The 27964-nt window shown below is 38.7% G+C and overlaps 1 protein-coding gene across 1 annotated transcript in view; it reads right to left on the bottom strand.

Moving 5' to 3' along the window:
* Positions 1 to 27964, bottom strand: part of DOK6 (docking protein 6) — a 396863-nt gene that overhangs the window by 51285 nt on the left and 317614 nt on the right. The window contains exons 6-7 of the mRNA XM_027118731.1: positions 25895 to 26033; positions 11089 to 11206 (exon numbers count right to left, since the gene is read on the bottom strand). Of these exons, the coding sequence (XP_026974532.1) occupies positions 11089 to 11206; positions 25895 to 26033 (257 nt within the window). The remainder of the gene's footprint in view (positions 1 to 11088; positions 11207 to 25894; positions 26034 to 27964) is intronic.

The following is a 27964-nucleotide window of genomic DNA, read 5'->3' as shown; positions in this document are numbered from 1 at the left end:
TATGACATAAATCACAGCAAGATCCTTTCTGACCCACCTCCTAGAGTAATGGAAATAAAAACAAAAATAAACAAATGGGACCTAATGAAACTTCAAAGCTTTTGCACAGCAAAGGAAACCATAAACAAGACCAAAAGACAACCCTCAGAATGGGAGAAAATATTTGCAAATGAAGCAACTGACAAAGGATTAATCTCCAAAATTTACAAGCAGCTCATGCAGCTCAATAACAAAAAAACAAACAACCCAATCCAAAAATGGGCAGAAGACCTAAACAGACATTTCTCCAAAGAAGATATACAGACTGCCAACAAACACGTGAAAGAATGCTCAACATCATTAATCTTTAGAGAAATGCAAATCAAAACTACAATGAGATATCATCTCACATCAGTCAGAATGGCCATCATCAAAAAATCTAGAAACAATAAATGCTGGAGAGGGTGTGGAGAAAAGAGAACATTCTTGCACTGCTGGTGGGAATGTGAATTGGTTCGGCCACTATGGAGAACAGTATGGAGGTTCTTTAAAAAACTACAAATAGAACTACCATATGACCCAGCAATCCCACTACTGGGCATATACCCTGAGAAAACCAAAATTCAAAAAGAGTCATGTACCAAAATGTTCATTGCAGCTCTATTTACAATAGCCTGGAGATGGAAACAACCTAAGTGCCCATCATCGGATGAATGGATAAAGAAGATGTGGCACATATATACAATGGAATATTACTCAGCCATAAAAAGAAATGAAATTGAGCTATTTGTAATGAGGTGGATAGACCTAGAGTCTGTCATACAGAGTGAAGTAATTCAGAAAGAAAAAGACAAATACCGTATGCTAACACATATATATGGAATTTAAGAAAAAAAAATGTCATGAAGAACCTAGGGGTAAGGCAGGAATAAAGATGCAGACCTCCTAGAGAACGGACTTGAGGTTATGGGGAGGGGGAAGGGTGAGCTGTGACAGGGCGAGAGAGCATCATGGACATATACACACTAACAAATGTAGTAAGGTAGATAGCTAGTGGGAAGCAGCCGCATGGCACAGGGATATTGGCTCGGTGCTTTGTGACAGCCTGGAGGGGTGGGATAGGGAGGGTGGGAGGGAGGGAGATGCAAGAGGGAAGACATATGGGAACATATGTTTATGTATGACTGATTCACTTTGTTATAAAGCAGAAACTAATACACCATTGTAAAGCAATTATACCCCAATAAAGATGTTAAAAAAATTTTAAAAAAAGGCAAGTTAGAAAAAAAAAAAAACACAGACAGATGGAGGCTAAACAATACGTTACTAAATAACCAAGAGATCACTGAAGAAATCAAAGAGGAAATCAAAAAATACCTAGAGACAAATGACAATGAAAACACGACAATCCAAAACCTACTGGATGCAGCAAAAGCAGTTCTAAGAGGACAGTTTATAACAATACAATCCTACCTCAAGAAACAACAAACATCTCAAATAATCTAACCTTACACCTAAAAGGAGTGGAGACAGAAGAACAAACAAAACCCAACGTTAGCAGAAGGAAAGAAATCATAAAAATCAGAGCAGAAATAAGTGAAATAGAAACAAAGAAAACAAGAGCAAAGATCAGTAGAATTAAAAGCTGGTTCTTTGAGAAGATAAAATTGATAAACCATTAGCCAGACTCATCAAGAAAAAGAGGGAGTGGACTCAAATCAATAAAATTGGAAATGAAAAAGAAGAAGTTACAACAGACACTGCAGAAATAAAAGGCATCCTAAGAGACTACTACAAGCAACCCTATGCCAATAAAATGGACAACCTGGAAGAAATGGACAAATTCTTAGAAAGGTATAACCTTCCAAGACTGCACCAGGAAGAAATAGAAAATATGAACAGAACAATCACAAGTAATGAAATTGAAACTGTGATTAAAAATCTTCCAAAAAACAAAAGTCCAGGACCAGATGGTTTCACAGGTGAATTCTATCAAACATTTAGAGAAGCACTAACACTCATCCTTCTCAAACTCTTCCATAAATTGCAGAGGAAGGAACACTCCCAAACTCATTCTATGAGGCCACCATCACCCTGATGCCAAAACTAGACGAAGATACTACAAAAAAATAAAATGACACACCAATATCACTGATGAATATAGTTGCAAAAATCCTCAACAAAATACTAGCAAACAGAATCCAACAGCACATTAAAAGGATCATACACCATGATCAAGTGGGATTTATCCCAGGGATGCAAGGATTCTTCAATATATGCAAATCAATCAATGTGATACACCATATTAACAAATTGAAGAAGAAAAACCATATGATCATCTCAATAGATGCAGAAAAAGCTAGTGACAAAATTCAACACCCATTTATGATAAAACCTCTCCAGAAAGTGGGCATAGAGGGACACCTACCTCAACATAATAAAGGTTACATACAAGAAACCCACAGCAAACATCATTCTCAATGGTGAAAAACTGAAAGCATTTCCTCTAAGATCAGGAACAAGACAAGGATGTCCACTCTCACCACTATTATTCAACATAGTTTTGGAAGTCCTAGCCATGGCAATCATAGAAGAGAAAGAAATAAAATGAATACAAATTGGAAAAGAAGAAATAAACTGTCACTGTTTGCAGATGACATGATACTATATGTAGAGAATCCTAAAGGTGCCACCAGAAAACCACTATAGCTAATCAATGAATTTGGTAAAGTTGCAGGATACAAAATTAATGCACAGAAATCTCTTGCATTCCTATATACTAACGATGAAAAATCTGAAAGAGAAATTAAGAAAACACTCCCATTTACCATTGCAACAAAGAGAATAAAATACCTAGGAATAAACCTACCTGATGAGACAAAAGACCTGTATGCAGAAAAGTATAAGACACTGATGAAAGAAATTAAAGATGATACCAACTGATGGAGAGATATACCATGTTCTTGGATTGGAAGAATCAACATTGTGAAAATGACTATACTACCCAAGCAATCTACAGATTCAGTGCATTCCCCATCAAACTACCAATGGCATTCTTCACAGAATTAGAACAAAAAATTTTGCAATTTGTATGGAAACATAAAAGACCCCGAGTAGCCAAAGCAATCTTGAGAAAGAAAAATGGAGCTGGAGGAATCAGGCTCCCTGACTTCAGACGATACTACAAAGCTACAGTAATCAAGACAGTATGGTACTGGCACAAAACAGAAGTATAGATCAATGGAACAGGATAGAAAGCCCAGAGGTAAACCCACGCACATATGGTCACCTTATCTTTGATAAAGGAGGCAAGAATGTACAATGAAGGAAGAAAAGACAGCCTCTTCAATAAGTGGTGCTGGGAAAACTGGACAGCAACATGTAAAAGAATGAAATTAGAACACTCCCTAACACCATACACAAAAATAAACTCAAAAGGGATTAGAGACCTAAACGTAAGACCAGACACTATCAAACTCTTAGAGGAAAACATAGGCAGAACACTGTATGACATAAATCACAGCAAGATCTTTTTTGATCCACCTCCTAGAGTAATGGAAATAAAAACAAAAATAAACAAATGGGACCTAATGAAACTTAAAAGCTTTTGCAAAGCAAAGGAAACTACTAAGAAGACAAGAAGACAACCCTCAGAATGGGAGAAAATATTTGAAAATGAATCAACAAAGGATTAATCTCCAAAATATAGAATCAGCTCATGCAGCTCAGTATTAAAATATCAAGCAACCCAATCCAAAACTGGGCAGAAGACCTAAATAGACATTTCTCCACAGAAGACATACACGTGGCCAAGAAGCACATGAAAAGCTGCTCAACATCACTAATTATTAAAGAAATGCAAATCAAAACTACAATGAGGTATTTGACCTCACACCAGTTAGAATGGGCTTCATCAGAAAATCTACAAATAACAAATGCTGGAGAGGGTGTGGAGAAAAGGGAACCCTCTTGCACTGTTGCTGGGAATGTAAATTGATATAGCCACTGTGGAGAACAGTATGGAGGTTCCTTAAAAAACTAAAAATAGAATGACCATATGACCCAGAAATCCCACTACTGCACATATACTCAGAGAAAACCATAATTCAAAAAGACACATGCACCCCAATGTTCATTGCAGCACTGTTTACAATAGCCAGGTCATGGAAGCAACCTAAATGCCCATCGACAGACGAATGGATAAAGAAGTTGTGGTACATATATACAATGGAATATTACTCAGCCATAAAAAGGAATGAAATTGAGTCATTTGCAGAGACGTTGATGAATCTAGAGACTGTCATACAGAGTGAAGTAAGTCAGAAAAACAAATATCGTATATTAATCCATATATGTGGAACCTAGAAAAATGGTACAGATGAACTGGTTTGCAGGGCAGAAGTTGAGACACAGATGTAGAGAACAAACGTATGGACACCAAGGGGGGAAAGCGGCAGGAGGTGGTGGTAGTGGTGGTGTGATGAATTGGGAGATTGGGATTGACATGTATACACTGATGTGAATAAAATGGATGACTAATAAGAACCTGCTGTGTAAAAAATAAAATTCAAACTTTAAAAAAAAAATGGAAAAAGAAAATGTAGATTCACCATAAAAGTTGCTACCTCAGAAGCTAGTAGAAGAAACAGGTTTATAAACAAATAGATTGGTATATTAAAGCTATACCTAAATGTCTGGGAGCTTGGTAGAGGGAGTGATGGATGATAACTGTGGGGTATGAGGGACATTTCACACTGAGAATATTTGGAGCGTCTTTTTGGTGTCTATCTTGGGGAAGCAACTGTTTCATTCCTCTCTGAAAACTGATATCCAGGGAGGCACTTTCTGCCTTTGACTTCCCCTTCGTAAGGTACGGATACGCAGTACATGTTCATAGAGAAGGTTTGATAGACACAAAGTGTTGATTCTAAAAACCGGCTCATGTTTTCAGGTTTGTTGCCACATCGCCAGAAGCAGGGTTGGGCCTTATGGACAACGTGGGATGTATTGGCTGCTGTGGACCCACAGTGACTGATTCACCTGACAACATGTAGATCAAATTCTGGGAAGATGGGAGCGTGAACACGTGCAAGCTCCTTTTTACCACTGGTGCAGATTTCTCTCTGTGTGTGTGTGTTACTTGCTACAGGAGGCTTTTATTAACTTTGCAATTTGGAAAACATCATATCATGAAAATTTAAACAGAAGATCTCAATGGAAGCAATTTGAAAACCATGCGAACTTGAAATTAAACAGGCAGTAAAGAAGGACAGAGGGTCAGAGCTGAGCAAAGAGTGAGTAAATCCTTTGATTTACCTCCTTCATCTCCGCCAGAACTCTATTTACCGTTTTCCAAAGGTTATCTCTAATTCTAATTGCCTGTTTGCATCCTGTCCTTCTGAGAAATTGGAGCAGCAGATGCCCTTTCGGTGAACATAACATGCCTTCTGTGTAATCAGGTTGGCTGCTGTGCTGACACCGGGGGTCTGGAGCTAATTACAGATGTACCACGGGCGGAGGGAGCAGACAGTTCAGAGCTGGCATCTGAATATTAATCAGTTTAATGAAAGCAGAACTCCAAAAGTTGTCACCTTTACAAACGGCACCCCCAATCGTCCTTAATTCCGAGAGCGAAGTTGTTCAGGCTGTTCAAAAACGAGTCCCAGCCTATCCCATGGAGATTTGTGTAAAAAATAGTAATTAAATGTATCAGGGAAAGTTTAAGGATAACACACAGTCTCATAAGGCGGCGCATGGGGATCATTTCCAGCTCACATTCTCGATGCCCCCTTCTCATCATTGTAGCTTGTGGAAGAGCTCATCCCGGATGGAAGCATCAGGTGGAGAGGCAGAAACCCAGCATCTCACAGTATCTCCTGTGCTACCAAAGGAAAGACTGGCAGCAGCAAGTGTCTGTGTTCACTAACAACAATCCTAAAGCAAGGAACAGACACGCCAACAAAGGCCTGAGCCTGTGCACAGAGAAGAGCTGCTGGGACAGTGGAGTGGACGTGGCTCCTTTCGCGACACTGGTTGAGAACTGTCCTCAGAGAGAAGAGTGGCCTCGACGCCATCCCCTCCTTGTATCCTTTATAATGCATTTTCTAATACATTTTTGAGTTCATTGAAGACTCACAAGTGCCTCCCGTGAGCGAGCTTTGGTACCACCCATGGACTTTACTAGTTTGATTTGTCATCTTTAATGAATGCTCTTGTCATCTTCACAAATCCCACTTGAAAGACCCTGCTCTATAGTCCATCATCTAAATAAGTAGAATGGCAATTAAAAGTCAAGGTGAGAGCCTTAAGTAAGAAAAACTCTGACCTCCTTACTGTAAGCAGCTCCTTTGCCCCCTCTCTGTTTCTTCTTCCCTGTTTTCCTTAGACCCTAGTCATAAAGATGAGATCAGGCAACATTTAACACAGCTCCTGGTTTCTGCTTTTCTAAATATACACAACACCTTACCTAACCTGTTGGTCCCTTTCCTGGATGAGAACAAGTAAGAATGAAGAATTAAGTAGTTAAAGAATGACTGACTCTCTACCCCTAGCTTCTTCCCCTTAGCAAATTTGCGGGTGGACCCTGCGGGGGGCAGGTAGACCCCGTGGGCAAGATGCATCCCAAGGAAGATGGGAAGGAGTCAGCAGGCCTGCACACAGCGGAAAAATGATGAAGAATCTGACCTCCTGCCTTAATGATTAACTGAGATGGTTTCCCCTTTTTCCCTTTAAAAGCTGTCATGGCTGAGCAGAACCTTGGGAACTGGTCTCTGGACATGAGTCCACCATCTCCCCAGATTGCCGGCTTTTCTGAATAAAGTCCATCCTTCTCTACTGAAATTGCCTCTCGATTTATTGGCGGTTGAGTGGTCTTTTTCTTTCTTTTCTTTTCTTTCTTTCCCCTTCCTCCCTCCCTCCCCCCCTTCTTTCTTTCTGTCTCCTGCTTTTTTTGACTGTTCCTCATCCTCTCAACACTTCTTCTGCTGAAGGCCTTGGAACTAAAATCACAGTTATATCACTAGTAAAACGAATGATGTGTTTTGAGCATTCACTTTTGAGTCAAGAGTTCAAGATCATGTTTCCTTCCCTTTAACAGTTTGTTTCCCTGAGTCTAGAGATAACATCTCTAGAATGTGTGTGTTTGTTTGTTTTGCGGTGCGGGGGCGGGGGGGGGGGGGGGGCTCACTGCTGTGGCCTCTCCCTTTGCAGAGCACAGGCTCCGGACGCGCAGGCTCAGTGGCATGTGGGATCTTCCCGGACCGGGGCACGAACCCTGCACGTGTCCCCTGCATCGGCAGGAGGATTCTCAACCACTGTGCCACCAGGGAAGCCCTAGAATGTGTTTTGACACAAATGTTTTTCATAAACGCAGAAGTTAGAGAGACATAAATAAAAAATTACTTTCTAATACAAATCAATCATCCCGATTACCTAGTAAAAATCAAGAAAAGGAAAAGTCTTTATTAACGACTTCTCTAGAAAGAGGTGACATAACCCATCACAGCCATTTAGGGGTAGAGATTTTAACAGCAGCTGCCTCGTACTTAGCTAGTGTGTACTTATTAAAGAGGAATCAGTCTGTTTTTCAATCTTTTTGACTCCAGAGAGCTAGAGCACACTGGGGAAACCACAACAGCTCATACTCTCAGAGCGCTGTTCCGGGAGTACCATGGAGAGATCTGATACTGCACCTTTCTTCCAAACATTAGAGCAAACAAAACGCAGGATGTCAGTATTGCCTCTATGGTTATAGACTGGATGACAGAAGTGAATACAGTAAAGCCAGGTAAAGTGCAGTTTTGAGGGTGACCGGCAACTGAAGTTATGGGTAAGTCTTTATATGTAATGGATCTGTTTGCACACCAGGAATTTTCTTTCCATTCCACCACGTGTGCTGCTTATTAATGAATTCCAATCTATTAAACTCTAAGCATATAAAACTTGCCCCCCTTTACCTTCTGAATGGAAGCCTGTTGAATTTAATTCATATTGATCTCAGCTTCACAGTCAGAATGTTAACAGTATGGTGAAAAAATTCTAACGACGGATTTTTATTCCTCAATGCTACCTGCAGTTTACTTGATGATATATCACCCACCAACGCCAGAGTTTTCCTTTGACTCTGGAAGATCAATGATGATAGTTGCTTGACTATGTTCTCCTCTTTGTAAAGAAGAGGTGATGCCACTTCAAGGAGCACAACTGAGGGAGTGAGATGCAAAATAACCACTTTTAAATGTAGTTTAGTGAAAAAAATGCACCTGTGCGTGAAGGGGTGATGAGGTTGTTTCTATTTTGATTTTTCTTGATTCAGTAGTTTTATTCTGCCCTAATTCCATGAGGGCAGAGCCTGAGGAGATTACACCCCAGTAAAAAAACCATGGTCAAAGGCTCTGCCCCTCCACCTCTCTCAGCAGAACAAAAGGAGAACAAAATAAATCATTGTCAAAGTATCACTAACAAATTTATACCTATATTGACCTATATATCGTCTACCTACCTACAATCTATTTATCTATCTGTATCTCTATGATATAACCATAATATGAGGGGTATATAAAATGGCAAAATGTATTGCTCTAAGAAGTATGCAACACAAAAATAAATGCACAGTAGAGTGAAATGTACTCTACATTGAGTATATTCTATATTTATCTGACTTACAGCAATTACCCTAATCAATGCATATTTTTTGTTACATAAAAACAACAACTAACGACCAAAGAAGAATGTGACATTGAGATTGAAGGGGTTCGGAATGAGCCTCCCCAAAATGTGCCACTTTGGCGTGTGGATTATTTTGAGCTGAAGACAGTCAAGGTCCAAAAGACTCAGGAAGAGCTTTAACCTCTCACTTAATTGCCTAAAAGAATTCCGACAGGGGGCCTGGCTCAGACACAGAGATAACTTTATCTGAATGACCGATCAGTGTGGCAGGGCAAACAGTTAATTACCAAACATCTGCTCTTCATATCGTCCTGTGACTCACCTTCCTCCCCTTGGAAGCCCCAGGCCCCTGTCCCTTCCCTTAGCTCAGGATACGCCATATAAGCCTCGGTTGCCAGACTTGCCTTTGGCTCTCATGGGACTCCCGTGTATATATATATATATAACAAATTGTTCTTCTCCTGCTAATCTAATGTCAATTTAATTATTAGACCAGCCAAAGAACCTGGAAGGTTAGAAGGTAAATTTTACCTTGCCAACAAGATCATATAAATAAACAGTTCATCGTAATCAATAAGGCATTTGAAACCCTTAACTGGAAATTAATATTTGTGACATAAATCAGAGAATTCTAATTAGTTATTGATTCTATTTTATTGTGTAAATCAATACTGTCCTCCAACAAGTCTCTGGCAATGCTTTCAGAAATTTAATGCATTCTGGTATTTTTTGTTGGGTGCTTATGACATTATTTCTGAAGTTATCAGTCTAAATCTTAATGTTACCTTCGGAGAAAGGTTTTCTGTATGTTACCATGAAAACCACAGTCTTTTATTTGCTGGGATTACAAACCGACACCTTGTCAGAACCCAAAGTTTTCAGTACAGTGGTTCCAACCCATTTCCAATCTATTTGTATTAACATCTCGCTTTCTTTTTGCTTAGAAATTTAACTGTTTTTATTCTCTTATTCAAATATTCCATAGTTTTAGTTTTCTTCTATTGAATATCAATATTTACATATATATGTTTACGTTTAAATAAAAACAACCTTACGTTAAAGGCATATTTTCTAATTTTTCTAATCCCCGGAACAAGCAAGATTAGCTTCATAAGATCATGACTCGGGCCATTTTAGTGTGTGGTCACTGGCATTTGTGGACAGAAAAAAACAGAATGGAAGCACGTCTCCTCTTTCTGACAAATGAAACTATCAAAGCAGTTCCCCTCCTTTTCTCAATCCTCTAATCCTTGTGCCATTAAAGATTTTCTCATACAAATAAATAATACAAAAAGATAATAAGGATCTATTAAATACAGGTAGTCAAGTTGGTGATAAGAGTGTTCATTTAAAATATAAAATGCAATTCTGTAAGTGACTAACGTGGTTCTGACTGCTTTTCCTTGCAGAATGTATCCTTAATCATTCATTCCCACTCATCAAATCCCATTATTCTAGCTTTGAAACTCTGGCAAGCAAATACTGCTTTAAAAATACAATATTTCAGTTTGCTTGTTACAGAAATTTTTTTCTTTTTTTGTCAAAACATTGAGTGTTGTTAATATGAGCAAAAGTTAATGTATGAAAAGAAAAATATTCTGAAAGGTTATGCTGGCCATTCCTTCACCAGGTATTTATTGGGTACCTAGTATGTTCAAGCCTATTATGCTCAAAAAAGGTTTGGTGAGTGTTTTCAGCTGTGTTTTTTTAGCCTTATTTTTCCTAGGTCCTGCTTCCTCCTGTCTTGGTCAGCTGTTAGTTTCTTGTAGCTGAATATTTTATCTGAAGGTTAAGTTTATGAATTTAGGACAAAAGGGAAAAAATAGGAAGAAAACCACGGAAACTGAGTTCTGCTGCTGTCGATCAAATACTTGCTCTCTGTTCCTCTGATTCACCTGCCAAGCAGTCAGTCAACGCCTTATCGTTAGGAAAAATACAGAAGCAACAATACTTACACCTGTCTCCTTCTGCCCTGCACCCTCCCATATGGTTTCTACGTCAAGGCTTTGGCTAAACCTTAAAACTATGAGTAGGTTCATGCAGCATTTCATCACAGAGCTGGAAGTCAGCCTCCTGAACTGATATTCAATCCTATTACGGCAACAAGATGCTAAGTAAGAAATCCTTTGTAAAACACAGCATGAAACAGACCCTGGTATTAGCTACTTTTAGCTTCTGATAATATGTTTTGTATAATGTTTTAGTCAAATTCCTGTGCCAAAGCAGGTCCTCAGCCCTTGGTGATCTTTGGGATAATTTTTACTATGAGTCTATGAAATGATACCTTTAGCAAAGCCACGGTAAATCTCAGAGCTCCCACTGTGGCCAGTGACAGCTGATAACTGGAAATGGAGGAAAAGCAAGCAATGCAAATACAAAGCAATTTGCGTGGCTGGTGGTCCACCTGTAGGAAGCTAAAGCAGGTGCTTTACGGTTACTTGCCTTGCAAACTGTAGATTTCCCCAACGCTGTTCTGACGAGTGATGTGATGCCAGTATGCACTGCGAGGAAGAGATATTGATTTGGATAACGTCATTGGTTCAGTCAAGCTTGTCTGAAGCTAAAAGAAAAAGATAACGTGTGTTAGGCTTTATTTAAAATAGTAAACTGAAATGTGTTGTTTTAAAAGTTCAGCGTTAAACGTGGGTGACATATGATATAATGTTACAGATTCCTGCATTACCTGCTGTTTCAAGATACCATTTTGGTTTTTTTGGAGGGGGGTGTGTGGTGCGCCGTGTGGCTTTCAGGATCTTAGTTCCCCGACCAGGGATTGAACCTGGGGCCACTGAAATGAAAGCTCTGAATACTAACCACTGGACTGCCAGGGAACTCCTAAGATATCATTTTAAAAAAAGGAAAATCATGACTTAAAAAATATGAAATGAACACTTGTAAGCAATTCATCTCACTCATTAATTAAGAAGGGAACAAAAAGATGGTCGACTGATTCCAAAGAGAATTCAAAGGGCTTCTAGCTGGTCAGGAACGCTGTAAACAGCCACAGCAATAATCAATTACATTCCATCAGACACGTTTATTTGCATTTCTGTAAGCAAGAATTACCTGCATTACTGATACCATCGGCTTTCTACAATTTATTGAATTGTAAAATAACTCAAAAAGTGGAGGTGCAAGCCCTTTCAGAAACAGATACCCCCAAATGGTGCCAAACACAAGATACCATTTCTTTTTTTTTTTTTTCGGTACGCGGGCCTCTCACTGTTGCGGGCTCTCCCGTGGCGGAGCACAGGCTCCGGACGCGCAGGCTCAGCGGCCACGGCTCACGGGCCCAGCCGCTCCGCGGCATGTGGGATCTTCCCGGACCGGGGCACAAACCCGTGTCCCCTGCATCGGCAGGCGGACTCTCTACCACTGCACCACCAGGGAAGCCCAAGATACCATTTCTTTTTCACCCATTTCATTGTCTGTTGGGCTGCACCCCACAAGCCTACAAGCCCTGTGCTTGCCCAGCTTCAAGACCGAAGAAAGAGCCCGGAGCTGGCAACAGAGACATCAGTGGTTTAATGGATGGGGGGAGCTTACATGTCTGAAGCAAGGTCCTGGAGTGACACCGTACCATGTGCCGGCGCAAGTCAGGCAGGATGTGACAGGACATGGCGGCAGTCTTTGCTGTGTAAGGGGGATTGCCACTTATATGGGGATTGACGTCAGGTGGACTCATTAGTTACCAGGGAAACCAGCGGAGGGAATGCACCTCCCCGCCCCTTTGATAAGAACAATCACCAGCTGGGACCTGGGGCAAGTACGCAGGAAGGTCAGTCGTATGCATAGGGTGTAGGTGAAGCAGGCCCTGGTCGGGCAGGGGATAGACAGAGAGCAAGAGAGCAGCCATCCTGAGTGGCCTGAACATACAGCGTCTTACAGTTTTTCCTAACACCCGCTCCCACCCTTACCCGATGGCTCTTTCCTCAAATAGATCTTTTTCCTTGCTCCTGCAATAGGAGTTTGTACATATTAGAAAAAGTGTTTTCCCTGAGAAGTTCTGGGATAAAAGTGTGGTATGTTTTCTTATTTGAAAGATAAACTGTAAGGTTAGCTACAGAGATCCACACAACATCCCATCAGGTGATGCTCAGACACGTGATTAGTTCAAATAGAAAAATACTTCACATTGCATTTTCAAGAAAGAAATTTCTTTTTACTGATTCACACTGTTTTTAAAAAAATATCCAGAAATGGTTTTGTTTGGCCTTCGTGCACATTTCTCTGATGTAATCTGAGCAAACGTGCACTTTCTGACAGTGGGCAATCCTCTAATTAATAACATCTCAGGGCTCCCCTGGTGGCGCAGTGGTTGAGAGTCCGCCTGCCGATGCAGGGGATACGGGTTCGTGCCCCGGTCCGGGAAGATCCCACATGCCGCGGAGCGGCTGGGTCCGTGAGCCATGGCCGCTGAGCATGCGCGTCCGGAGCCTGTGCTCTGCAATGGGAGAGGCCACGGCAGTGAGAGGCCCGCGTACCGCAAAAACAAACAAAAAACAAAACAAAACAAAATCTACACATCTCACAGCCCAAGAGGATGATTTTGGCCCAAAGTGTGCCCTATGGATATTCAGTTAATACCTTTATCTGAGCATCATACAGATAAGAGTTATGCTGTCTTCCAGTGGATAAGAAAGGAAACCTCAAAGCAAAGAACCTCATATTGAGAAGACTCTTAAAGATATAAACAAGGGTTGGCAGCTTCTGCTCACTCCCATTTAGGCAATATGTAAATATACAGATGTCAACATCTGATATGAGTGTACGATCTCAAAGAGGAGATCATTTCCTGCTGCAACCCGCTTCCCTCCCCTTCCCTAAACTTCAGAAAACTCTTTTGAAAACATTTGGTTGAAAGGTAGTTGTTAGGAAAGAATTCTTCCTGGGCCACTCGTGGTTCTGCATTTCTTGTGACAACTTTTGTTCCTTACTATTATTTGCTTGTGCAGCAAACAGGCCTGGAAGAGAGTGTCTTTCTCCAGGGTGGAGGACATATTTGTTTCCTGACCAGGAAAATACAGATACTGTCTTCTTCCACGTTGAAGGCTGGGCAGGTTTGCTAGCGGCCACCTTATAAAATTAGGAGTTCCTATGAAACCAAGCAGGACCCTGTGGGGCCCTCCTGGGTACCAAAGCCTTTCCGTGTCTTGTTTGTAGGAAAAAGGCTTTCGGTCCCCTAGACATGCCCTGGGTTCCAAAGGGCGGATTCAAACGGTTACTAATTAGGCGAGTGAGGGAAGGCAGAAACAAAGTAAAGGCAGTCCAGAAACAATAGTGCAGCCGTTCCCTCTACTGAACTACCTAGCATAGGCCCTGTTTACTTACATGCACCTGGACAAAGACAAAGGACGATCTCACACCCCAATTTATTCAATATATCCACATTGAAAGGCTTTCGAGTTGTTTCTGCTCTTTTGATACTAAAACGAATAGATCCCAATATTAAAGAATTTTGAGAAACTGTAGAAAAAAACATTTAAGTCAGTATTCCATCCAAGGATTTAGTATGCACAAGTAGAGTTATGATCGTGGTTTCCCAAAGAGTCTCAATGCTCCTAATATTATTTGACATTTACATTTTTATTTAAAAAAGCATCACATTCTCTTGGAGCTTAAAAGGAATTTTGCCTGTTTCTGTAAATCCTTTCATGTCTCCAACTTACATACTTGGGTTTTAAAATTTATTTAAAGAATTTATATTTTTCAGTTTTTCTTATATTTTCTTATACTTTGCTTTTATCCTAATTAACTTCCACCTTCTGTCTGTCTTGTTTTCTTGGTCTTTTCAATCTTTTCAAGTTGAATATTTCCATTTCCATTTTTGTTTGTTTATTAATGAAAGCATTTCCTTCCAAATGCCACTTTGTCCACATCCCAATGGCTTGTAAGTAGAATAAAAATCATCCTTTTCTAAATTATGTAATTGTGGTATTATTTCCTATTTTATATGGGAGATTGCTAGTGTACATTTTGTTGAGATATTGCTTTTTTGTGCATATTTTATTAATTTTCATTTAATAATGCATTGTGGTCAGATAATATGGCCTGAGTAGTTTCTATATATTGAAGTTTATTTTTATCTAATATATGACAATTTTTGTAAATGTTTCATAGGTACTTGAAAAGATGCACAATGAATGTAGAGTCTTTCTCTCTCTACACACACTATTCACTCAATTTCCTTCTCCATATATTCAAAAAAAACTAAATCTACTTTATCAAATATGAAGGAAAGTGTTAATTTCGAATTACTAATTAACATGTTTCTGTCCATTTCCTCTTGTATATTTAAGTACTCTTATAAAATAGTACTTAATGAAAACGGTATTTTATTGACACAAAAAGCTTCCTGACTGTTTTATGGTTTTTTAACTTATTTTCCCATTCTTTAGCTATATTTTAAAACTCCACTTGCAAAAGTTCTCCCTGTCCCAGGGTTCAGCCTAACCTCCGTCTTTTCACCTCCACTCTTCCACATAAATGGGTCAGTAATCTCCCCTTCTTTCTTAGCACGTCTGGGCTTCTTTTCCAAGAAGTGGTGTTGTCCATCATCCATTCATCTCTCCTTTGTTTCATCTGCACTTGGTCTACTAGAAATTCCTAGGCATTTACAACATATAGATAATAATACCACTTTCCTATTTTCAGCCAAATTCAAATATTCTACACCTTTATCTTCTTTCAGTCATTTTTCCTGGCATTTGGCCCAGAGATCATTTATTTTATCTAGTCAAATCCTCATAAAATTTTTGGGAGATAGGAAAGGGATGAAATATCCCTCTTTAAAATGATAGGAGGCTGAGGCTTTGAGGTATGACCTGACTTTTCTAAGGAAGTGGAAGCATGAGACTAGAATCGTGCTTCTGCTCTGTCCTGTGATTTTTCTGAGCATCAAGAGATTCTGTTTAATGACTTTCAAATGAAGTTTCATCATAAGTAATATTAGATACTGCATTATTTTTTGTGGAGGATTGAAGATGGCTTCAAATTCTTGGAAAGCCTGCATTCAGAAATAGGGCATCTAGGTTCCAGACCTTTACATCTGGGCTTCTGGACTGGTTGGTGACTGCTCTGATTAATAACATCTGGTAGATGTGACATTTTGTTTGTTTCGGCCATGCCCTTTGAGACCTTTATGGCCGTTTCTCCTTCTCTCCCTTGTTCTGAGTCACCATGTGAGTCACACTGCTCTGAGGCTGCCATGGTATGAGGAAGCCCAAGCTCACTGTGTACGCTGGCCATGTAATTCGAGGTTAGACTCTTTCTTAGAGAATCCAGCCATTTTCATCTTACAGATGGAAAATCAAAATCCAAAAAAAATTCAAGGATTTGCTCAAGGCAAAATCCTAACTCCAGAAGCTCCAATAGAAAACGGTCCCCTTGACTTCTGAGTCCACTGCTCTTTAGACTCCAATGCTGATCTCTCCTGGGAAGATGAGCTTCCTCCCCACATACGACAACGTGTGACAACACAGCCTTGTACTTTGACAGAACCTGTGCCGCCAAGAAGCAGCAGGAAGGGCCTGACAACTGTTAGAATTTCTGTGAACATACAGGCTACCAGCACCTCTTCTCGCCTTTACCACAATCGTTATCCAGGTTATGCTACTGCCTTTTGCAATTTCCCTTTGCTGTTTTGGGACTCTGCTGGCCCTTGTGATAAACCTTAATGCTAATTTGTGTTCACCTACATAAAATTCATATGTATTAAAAAAAATGGTTCAAAAAAATCAATTCTGGGGAATTCCCTGGTGGTCCAGTGGTTAGGACTCTGCACTTTCACTGCTGAGGGCCTCGGTTCGATCCCTGGTCGGGGAATAAGCTGCATGGTGCGGCCAAAAAAAAAGAAAAAAAGTATTGAAAAAAATAATTAAAAAATCAATTTTCCTTTTGCTCTGTCTCTCCCTAATTATTGCCTAGAATTTAAAAAATCATTTTAGCACTCAAGACACAAATCTACATAATTGGGAGAGGAAAAAGTCAGCATTTATAGATTAGCATTTATGAGTCATTCTCTATGGGCCTGGCCCTGTGCAAACTGGTTTCATAGGTTATCCCATTTAATATCCACATAAATTGTCAACACATATGCCATCTGAACTTTACAGACAAGGAAAATGAGGCTCAGAGGGGTCACATAATTTGTTCATCCTGCCATAGCCAGTGGGTAATGTTTCTGAGGCTTGGAGCCCATGACGTTCTTCCCTCTTTACCGCACTCACTGTAAAATAAATTATTGGAACCCTCTATTCAAAGAGCAGGTTAGATGAGAATTACACCAACTGGGTCTATTCCACTGGATCCAGGCTGGAATGCGAGTGCCTCTTTGCTATGTTCAAGACAGAACACCACAATCTGTGTGGCAAAGTCACGGAGTTAAGTCCATGGGCTTTGCTGTCAGCGACGTGTTGTCAAATATCAACCCCACAGCTGCCTAGCCTTCTGACTTCAGGAAAGGTACTTAAACTTTTTTTTTTAAGATTCAATTTTTCCTTATTTCTAAAGTTAATATAATGTGCCTTAAGTGTTGTTATAAGTATTTTATAAGATGATGTTTTTAGAGTGAAAAGCACAATGCTTGTCATGCCTGAAGTGCTCAGTAAACACAGCTGCACCTTTACTGCTGCTACTGCACAGAGAGGTGGCTTAGACCAGTGGTGTCCAAGGCTCCATGTGGTCAAGATGTGGAGATTTGTCCAAAATGAGCTATCAAAGGGACGACAAAGGAGGCAGAGGCATCTACTTGGATCTAAGTCTAAAAGCTTAATAGAAGTAAAAAAAACTAGTAATGTGAGTCAGGAATAGGTGGTCAGTATGGGCAGGTGGGAGGGGTGGAAGACAGAGGGGAGACAGGTGAGCAGAGTGCGTGTGTGTTTGCACATACGTGTACTATCAGCTGGGAAGAGACAGACACAGCTTTTCTGTATGAAGAGAGTTAAAGAATGCCTCATACGGGTGGATGTGTCAACATGGGCCCTGGTTTGTCTGAGACAAGAGAAAATGGGCTGGGAAACACACTGTAGGTAAGAAGCACTGCAAAAATACAGGTGGTTGGGAAATATGTTAATGTGACATGTGTGTCAGTGTAAGAAAAAACAGTGCTGCTTAATAAGGAAATGCTCAACACCAGTGCACTCCTGGTCGAGAACATTTAGTTTTACTTGTCTTGGAAAACAGCTCATGAAACTTGAAAACTGTATGGAAACAGAAGCCCAGGAGAGCATTAGCCAGCCAAGCTTGGATTGGCACTGTTTGGATTTGTTCAAACAGTCCTCTGAAGTTGGAAGGTTTATGGACAATTGGCTTCTCACAGACTTGACTTAATTTTCAATAGGGGACACCTTACACTTAATCTTCCATTTTATTCAAGATAAATGGAAAAAAAAAAAAGAAGATATCTTGCTGAGTTTGTACCAGACTAACAAATAAAATGTAGTTCATATAGTCATGTAGTGGAAGTTGCTAGGTGACATTTAAAATTGGACTTTGTAGAATATCATTTTCATTAACTTGAAACAAAACGGATGTCATTATTATATATTTTAAACCATGTATTGACCAAAATACTTTCACAGAGTGTGAAAAAAGCTGGATTTTGGAATAACATCAGAAATTATTACAAACATCTACATAAATACTTTAAGTATTAAGTACAGGTATATTCTTACCTGTACTCAGTAATGATTTTAAGAATATATATTCTCTATCTATCAATCATCTGTCTATCATCTGTAAGCAGATACATTTACAGAGACACCCTTTGAATATAAGGAACATGATGAATACATATTAAAGCATTAAATTTCATAAATAAAATTTTTTCTGTCATTTGATTTTGAAATATATAAATTTCTAGAGGCTATAATAAGGTTTATGTAATTAATTTCCAATGTCTGCATATAATAAAAACTGGGATGAACTTTAGTGGTGGTTATACAATTTTACCCATTTAAAATTAAAGGTTTTTCTTTTGCCATTTTATGAATTAGCTAATAATTATTGACCTTTTAGTAAAGACCAGGTGGCATTCTAACACTCTGAAGTAGATATTATTGATCCTTCTTCCTCTTTTAAGAAGAGGGAGCTAAGGCACAGAGGAGGTAAGCGACTTGCAGGAGGTCACACAGCTCTGCTTGTCTTTCCCTAGAGTCTACCTGGTTACCCACCATGCAATGCTGCTTCCACCTAATGTGTATGCATTCACTGAATACATCCCAGAATGTGAACTATGTTCACATTCTTTGAAAGCATTCTTAATTATCTTTCCATGCAATGCTTACATCAATTTCTTAGATTTTAGTTTGACCACTATTGGCCTAAGTGTTTCCCTGTTTTACAGCACTATGCCAAAGAAGAGTCAGTCTGATTCTTTGGGTTGTATGTGTATATGTCATATATGTTTTTATGCTGAGTCATCTTGATTGATTTTTGACATCTGTTTTGTTTTTTTTTAAGGAAATTATTCTTGTAATTGCCAAGAGCAGATTGTATGACCCTCAATAAATAAGATTACCACAGTTTAAAAGTAATTTTTTTTTGTAATTTCCTTACTATTGTTCCATTCTAGCAGTACAAATAAAAGAAACAAAATTGTATTTTTTTTTTTTGCTGTACGCGGGCCTCTCACTGTTGTGGACTCTCCCATTGTGGAGCACAGGCTCCGGACGCGCAGGCTCAGTGGCCATGGCTCACGGGCCCACCCACTCTGCGGCATGTGGAATCTTCCCGGACTGGGGCACGAACCCGTGTCCCCTGCATCGGCAGGCGGATTCTCAACCACTGCGCCACCAGGAAAGCCCTATTTTTTAAACATAGAAGTCGAAATTTTTCATATTGGGCACTTATCTTCCTTATACATTATCAGTTCTAATCAAGTTGATTAAATATTATACATAAATATTATATATTGATATAATGCTTTTTTGAAGTGACATCTAGAGTATCCACAACAAATTTTAAGGGAAAAAAACATGATCTAAATAAAATATTTACTATTACACTGTGTCTCCGCACCACGTATTAGAAAAATTACACATTGCCTTCTCGTCATTTCCATCTCATTTGTGTATTTACTGCAGACAGAAATGTATATTTTCTTTGTTCTTGTGTGTTTGTTTAGAGACGAAATTTCCTTTAGTGTTCTGAAACATTAGGAACACAGGCCCACTTTAGTTATCAGCTATAATAATTTGTTCTAATTGAGTGAGCTTGTGTTAGTTTAATCAGTGTCTGTCAATCAGTAAAAGAAAATTTCACAAAAATGCTAATGGCATTTCCCAGCAGGGAACTGGTCATTGTCAGTAATAATAAAGGTCTTGTCTTTTGGTTAATAATTGATAATATTGAGCAATAGAATCAAGACTAGAACTTTGAAGGATGAATTCATTAACGGATATTCCTATATATTGGATATAACATACCACTTGCAATCACAAATCACACGTTTAAACTTCTCCTAGAATTCTGTAAACTTCTATGAAGATACCTAGAAGAGAGACTGCGAGAAGTGTTAACATTTTCCTGTGTGTGGCTCACGAGATTATGATGTTTCCAAATTCTTCACCTTTTCAGTATGGGAAAACTAGTTTTGTTTGTTTGTTTGTTTTTTCCCCATAGCTGATAGAGATTCCTGTAAAATGTGGGTGTGAAGAATGCTGTCACTCAAAAGGAAGCCAAACTACCTAAGATACATCCCATTCTGGAAGCTTTCTTATTCCTTCAAAAGCTATAAATGAGCACATAGTGCTCATGGTCTTGTTAGATATACTTGAAAGGAACTGAAAGATATAATTTAGCTACAGTTGGGAATAACAGTTTAGTGTCTTCAGAATACTCACAACAAGTATTACGGCATTTTATACACTCTAAGATGCCATCATTAGGAAGCCAACGTGATTTTATGTAGCACTACAAAAGAACAGTGCTGCTAATTAAACTGTAACTCCCATCTGACTAGAGAGATGTTAAACTGTGAAAAAGATGTGCATCTTGGAATTGATGCAGTGGAATAGCATTTCCTCGTTCATGCAACTATTTAGACAAAAAATAATTTCATAGGCTGGTAGCAGTCAATACTCGGGTAAGATTTACGATCAAGTATAAATCTAGAAGGGCAAATACGCTAATTTCGAGTCGCAGTCTAAGCTAGTTGTACATAAAGCCAGCTTTGTTCTCTCTCCCCCTCTCCTCTTCTCTCTACTCTGCCCTCCCCAGAGACAGGGAGGCATTAGACCCACCTCCATGCCTACAGGGCAGTAGGTAGAGTCCAACAATGCTGCTTCCTCACCAGAAATTTCTTTTCATCTTACATTATAAAAGGAGATAAGATCATTTGTTTTTAAATGATTACTGTTCAAAAGGTTTATTGTTTTGGGAACAGTACAAATTTTTTAGTTTGTAAAATGTGCGAGGTTACTTTTGTTTCTTGTATTTCTAGTAACAAGGGCAAGTAAAATGACAAATCTTAAAGAAAACAATTTGTTTTCTAGGGAAGAAGTTCTATGTGAGACTCTACTATTTGTTTTTCTCCAACCACTAGAGCTTAGGAAAACCAAAGAACTGACAGCTTTGGACAGCAGTGCCTTCAACAAGTCTTGCCAGTGTTGTTTTTTAGGCATTAGAAGTGGGTTTGCTATCTTGTAGGTGTTTCAATAACACTGAAGCTATTTGTCCTTAAATTGTGTACAGAGCTTTTCTGGTGACCAGGAGGCAAGAATTACTGGAAACAGGCGCATTCCAGACACTATGCTTTTAAAGGACACACTGTAATTCTTGTTATGGGAGACCGTTCCCTTTCAAATCACTTACAATATTACAAAGGTACTAACGACCCCCTCCCCCACTTCCTTTACTTATTTTTGATAAGATATCAGGAAAAATCTGTGTTTTAAAAATTACATTTATGTCGTCTCAGCTGCTTCTTCCCCGTGGACATTTCATAATACTTGTAAAGCTTAAAAACATAAAAAGCAAATTAAAAAAGAAGTTTCTTTTGTATTATTTGTGTTTGTTTTTGTGTGTGTGTTTGTGTTGTGTGTGTATGTGTGTAGAGATCCACGGAAATCCAAAATTAAATTATTTCAGGTCTTGTTGAAGATGAAATCAGCCTCCACTCACCCTCAGGGGGCTAAGCCATGCTGGCACATTTGCAATGTGCTTTCTGATGAATGGCTGTTCACCAAGACAACGAAAACTTTCCTCGATAATGTTGCACATGCAAGGCAGAGCACCTGTAAATGCTTTTGGCAATAGAATTCGAAGAACTTGGAGGGTTCTAAGAACATGAGCTTTATGAAATGGAAACAAATTCTAGACGTGCAATTTGTTTAACTATCTAGCTTTAATAATTTCCTCAAATATGTGAATCTTAGTAATCTCAGACAGAGTTCCAGTTTAAAATTTATTATCGTGGCTTAATTCTCCCATGTACCCCCTTACAAAATTCTCTTTTAAAATAAGGCTAGTTTTGAGTTAGTAAGTAAAGAAAGATCACTCTCTGTTTTACTATCATGATCATTTTCCCTTTCTTATCTGGACTTAAGAGTGAGAAGCTGAAGCTTTACATCTGAATGGAAAAAGGAAGAGTGTCTTCTTGTACTGAAGAAATCATTCTCCATGGAGCTTTGACTGAGGACCTTCCAATAAGTTGATTATCCAAGAAATCAATCAGGCTCTACTGTCATGACAACATAAACAAGACCAACTGGTGTTTTTAGTATAGTTGAATCAAAATTTTGTAATGGCATTTCTTAACCATCTGATTTAATTAGTTACATTAATAAAGCATGGAAAATTTGAGATTTCAAGGAGTAAAAGGAAAAACATAAGCTTACTCAAAATTACAAAATTTTGATCCCACAAAATTCTGGGCCACTTGAGAGAAGGAACATTGTTGTCCTTTTCTTGTTTTCCCTACCACCCTGCCGTGTTTTGAGCACGGAGTAATAAATGTATTATTTACAAACCTGTGAATGGAGTTAATAAATGGCCAACTTCTCCTTTAAAACTTCTTAATGGAGTTAGTTAATATTCATTCATTCTTTCATTATCTTTCTCAGTGAAGGAAATGTAAGTACACACCTCTAACAGCCTTACCGATTTAGTGATTCTTTTTATCCAGTTCTCCACAGTGCAAATGAACAGTTTTATGCACAATGCTTTTCTAGATATCAGATTCTTCAAACAAGAATAGAAACATTGCCTAACTCAGATTATAGAGATATATCAAAATATGTTTATTCATGTGTTCCCTAGGAAGGATGGTGATAAATAGGGCAAAACAAAGTTTTACATGCATATGATGCTGAAAGATATATTGAATTCTTTCTCTTATAGTTAAGAAACGGTTGTTGAGACATTATTTCTCATTCAAGTTTATCTATAAAGCCAGTAACACTCTGAAATCATCTCTTTTTTAAAGGATGGAAGTAAATACTTCAGTTGCCTGAACGATGATGTTTTGGGGAATTCATCGCTTGTATACCTTCTTGGTAATCTTGTAAAATCTTTTTAATAACATTAAAAATGTATAAACATTTTCTATCTGATCAATATTTATCTTCCACGGCTTGGTTTTAAAACTGGAAAGCCAATGAGCAGTGTTATCTTCTTATTTTGCAGTGAATACATAATAAACAAAATGCAACATTTTTATATCTTAGGTAGGTTTTCCGGTACTTTTCCAACTCGCAAGTTACACTATTGCCTATTTTATGGCACAAACCTTTGTTTTATTTTGTATAAATCAATTAAGAGTTAGATAGAGGGTATTTAAATTCTATTCCATACTTGTTGGAATTTCTTTTTTAAAAAGAGATTTGTGCATGTAGAGGAGGTCTCTTAAAAGAAAAACAAAAGGTATCTGGGAGACCTGGAAATCTTTGCTTACAGCCCTAGAATTTGGGGAATTGGGGCAGGTCTCAAGTTGTGGTAGCATGCCCTTGGAAAAGCATCATTAGTTCAACTTATTCTACAGAATGGACTACCTATGGAGTAATTTAATTAGTATCAATATTATCCTTCAGAGAAAAGCATAGCTTTGCAACCACTGTTGAAATTAAACCAAAGACTCCATTTACATGTATGCACCAAGTTGATGGAGTCTCTGATTTTGTGATTTTCAGAAACATTTGGTTTCTTTGTTAAGCCATACTGAGCCCGCTATTTAAACACCTGCCCCCTTTCCCTTCCATCTCCGAGCACCCAGATCCACGGTGTACCCAAATCCTGGCTTTCCGCTGCCTGAGATCTTAGTAGGTGGACCTACCATCTCTAACTCCTTCACAGCAATTGCTTCACTCCACTCCCCTGGACTTGCTTCTTAGTGGCACAGGAGAAGATAAACATACAACCACATCAAAAGCAAATGTAAATTAAATTTTGTTTTGCAAATGTTTTGGCACAAGATTGTTAGACACACTTGTAAAGAATTGGAAGACATTACGTAGCTATAGTTGGGAATAAAAATTTAGTGTCTTCACAAACATTGCAAGTCTTATAATTATTCAACATCACCATCATAATAATGAAACTTTCATAGTACTTTCTGAGTGCCAGGTCTGTTCTTAGCACTTTATATACGTTAATGCACAGATACCTCATTGCAGCCAAATAAGTAGAACTCTTGTATCCCCATTTTACAGATACGGGAAAATGAGACATTTAGAAGTTAAATAACTTGTTCAAGATTATACAGACAGTGAGTGGTAGAACGGGGATGGGAACCCAGTACACTGAGTGCTCTCCTTACGGCAGACAATCACAGTTGCATGAAAGAGCTCTTGAAATTCCCTTTATGAAATACAATTTAAATGACTCACTTATGAGCATTTTGCCCGTTCAGAACAACTAGAAGTGAAGAACTACTGCTGTTGACTAACAGCAAGTGACATCACAGTTGTTCATTTTGGCTGAAAATTAACATCAGCAGATTGTAAATATGGGCTGATAATGAATGTTCAAGATTCTGAAATAATTTGAAGTTTGGTAGTTACATTTTTTTCACCCGATTTAAGCCACTAGAAAAATGTCATATTAATTAGATAATTGTTACAATAATTTAAATTTAACCCAAATCTTTCTAGAAGACTAAATCATACAACCTCCTATTGATGCTTCATCAATGAATCCCATAGTCTCATGTTAATAATCCTATTAAAGTTCAAGTTACTCTTTCACCCCCATTGAAGGCCAGATGTAAGCCTGATTTGCACTTGCTGCCCTTAAGTATTAGGAAGGCTTTTTAAACCATACCCTAGATAGAGAAAAATGTGTATGTAGTATTGACAAAATCTGAAATGTAGTAAAAATAATGTAAAATCATTTGCTAGACTATTTTTTCTTCTTACATTTAAAAGATAATTTTGTACTTCAAAATATTATGTATTTGAGAATTTTAAAAGTCAAAACTAAAATAATACTAGATATAAAGCCCCATAGTCTTAAAATGGAATAGAATTATGAAAGTTTTTCTGGGTAGTGACCCACCTATTTCCCAAAGCTCCACTTGTCCTCTCATAGATGGAATCTAATGCATCCCTATAAATTCTGAAGAAAGAGAATATTGACCTATTAAAATTACAGCCGATAATAATTCCATTGTTTGCTTTTCAAAGAAGTTAGTAGTAAAGCTTATAATTTTTTTAGCTACTTGTAAAATTTGCTATTTCAGATTCTTTATTAAATTATTTCTTAGCTTGACCCTGAAACTATAGCATAGTTCCACGACAGGATAACAGATAGCTGGTAAACAGTATAAGCTCCTTTTGCAAACATTTTAGTATCGACTCTGAAACACGGACAGAAAGAGCTGGAAGTTTCAGAGAATCTAGGATAAATACAAAGACAAAAAGAAAAGTGTAATCCTTTCTGGTAGAAACCTATTTTCCTCATTATTTTGGGTCCACATTTGAATCTCTGATTGTCCAACTACATGTGGAGAGATGCAGAGAGCACTGCTTCTTGTTTCACTCTCTGTGCACTCCACTCCTCTCTGGGTAACTGTGGTAACAGGTCATAGGTACATACACAAAGTGCATGACTAGCGGCCACAAATAGCTTCTTTTGTCATATGCTGAAGAGGATATTAGAAAGATGAGGTTCAGTAACTGGGACAAGCTCTCGGGGCTGGGATGGGGTTGGACGCTGGGGCACTGTCATGAAAGGACCCACATACACACGATGTGCATCAGACCTCAGTGACATTCATTTCCAAGCTGTTAGGTTACCAAGGAAGGAGCCTTACCCGGGCCTTCTGCTCCATTTCTAGCATTAATCTTTCATGTTGCTCAGCTATGGCCAGTGTCGCAGAATGGACCTTCTGATAGATCATTTCTCCTTCCCTTGTTTGAAAAGTGAATAGTCCTTCTCCTGTGTCACACATTCTGTGAGGATAGAGATAGGGAAAGAGATGGGTCTTCATGTGTTCAAGTGCGTAACAGTTCTCCATGTAAAAGATGCCCTCACCCTGTCATCCCCTCCACCTTGATTTTCATAGGAGCGAGTGAAGCAGATTCATCCTTGACCAAACCAACCAAGGAACCAACCAACCAACGCATCTTTAAAAGGTGCATGAGAATGAAACTAAGGGTAAAGATCCATGCACATTTGGATTTTTAAAGATGAAGTGTTCCCAACAGTGTGAAGAAACAGACAAAAGTGCTGCCAGTTATTACAGTGCATGTCTTACCAATATTTAAAGAATCAAAGCAAATAGTTGTTTTCTTTAACAGCCTTCACTCTGACACCATAGCACTGTCTCCTATGACTCGATAGCTCTTGAAACGTCAAGAACTTAAGAAAAAATCTGCAATTTTATACTCAGGTAGTAGGAACCAAGGAGAAGATTTTTTTAGTTTAAGGATTTGCATACATAGTTTGAAGCTTTTACTTAAACTGAGGAATCTTTACGTAAATCTCAGTATAGCCTAAGAAATAACATGGCAGAGAGGAGACTCCGTTTGGATGTGAGAGTATTGTCTGAACTTGGCCCTGCCACTTACCAGCAGTGTGACCTGAAGCAAGCTAACTTGCCTGTACCCCCTTCGCACAATCTCTAACAGGAAAAATAACAGTACCCAGCTCATCAGATCCTTACGACAGTGGAGAGACTTGATACAATATTTATAGTGTTCCTTAGCGGATATTAAGTGCTCAAAAATGTTAGTTATCATTCTTTTCATCATAGAGAAAGCATGGCACTAATCTCAATATCCACCATAGAGAAGTGCTTGGCTTAAATATAATATTTTTATCTGATGGACTATTATACAACTGTTACTATGTCATTTCTGAGAGCATATAACATTAAAACATTCTTTTGGCCATGCCACAGGGCTTGCAGGATCTCAGTTCCCTGACCAGAGACTGAACCTGGACCACGGCAGTGAAAGCCTGGAATTCTCACCACTAGGCCACCAGGGAACTCCCTAAATTTCCTATAATGTAAATTCAAGAGGAAAAGAAAATCAGAATGCAAATTCCTTTTCAATTATTTAACTATAATTACCTTTTAAAACATAGTCTTTTTTATTGGATTAAAGCCACTGACAATTTTTTATTGGACTAAAGCCACGGACAATTTCTCAGGCAACAGGATTATGGTTAAGTTTTATTAATAAAGACATTCTAAAATAAAACATATTTTAAATTAATATTTTAAACCAGCTTTTAAAAATAATTGGACGCCTTCAGAAAGACCCGCTGAATATCAATATGATGTTCCCAATCGGAAACCGGACCTTAACTGGACTGCTGTGTTGTTGTTTTCAGGCTACAACACCAAAAGATTTGCACAAAATGCTCATGAGGCCAACCTCTGTCTTCCAGCACCAAAAAGATTTTAGATTCTACCTTATGATTCTCCAAGGGGTTTTAGTAGAAAAGAAGTGTCTCAAGAGGCTTCAGAAATTATAGAGGCTGTGACTGCCATCCCTCAGGGCTCCATAGAGCCAGCACTTAGCTTCTGTGAAAGAGATCTTAATAAAATTCACAAAGCGTGAAATGGAAAGTCTGAGAGAAAAATGAAGAGTTTTCACAAAGTGAAACAAATGAGCTTTCTTTGTTGATTCAGAGGGGTAAAAAACTCCAACAGCTGGAGCAGGCAAATCATTGATGAGTGGTGAGCCCATCTTGTTTGAGGTTAAGTTTTGTTCATTGTTATCGGAAAAACACTCCTTATGAGCCTTCGGAAATGAGATAACGAAGACACAAATTGTTATTCCATACTCAGTCACTGAGTTGCAAAGGTCTAACACTTAGCACTTCCTGGGACTTAACTCTGCCCAGTGAAGGAGTCTGAAAGCTTACAGAAGGG

This window comes from Aethalodelphis obliquidens, unplaced genomic scaffold, assembly GCF_003676395.1.
Source record: "Aethalodelphis obliquidens isolate GAN/ISIS:26980383/991018 unplaced genomic scaffold, ASM367639v1 scaffold19, whole genome shotgun sequence".
Taxonomy (NCBI): domain Eukaryota; kingdom Metazoa; phylum Chordata; class Mammalia; order Artiodactyla; family Delphinidae; genus Aethalodelphis; species Aethalodelphis obliquidens.
This window is presented reverse-complemented; position numbering and strand designations above follow the sequence as displayed.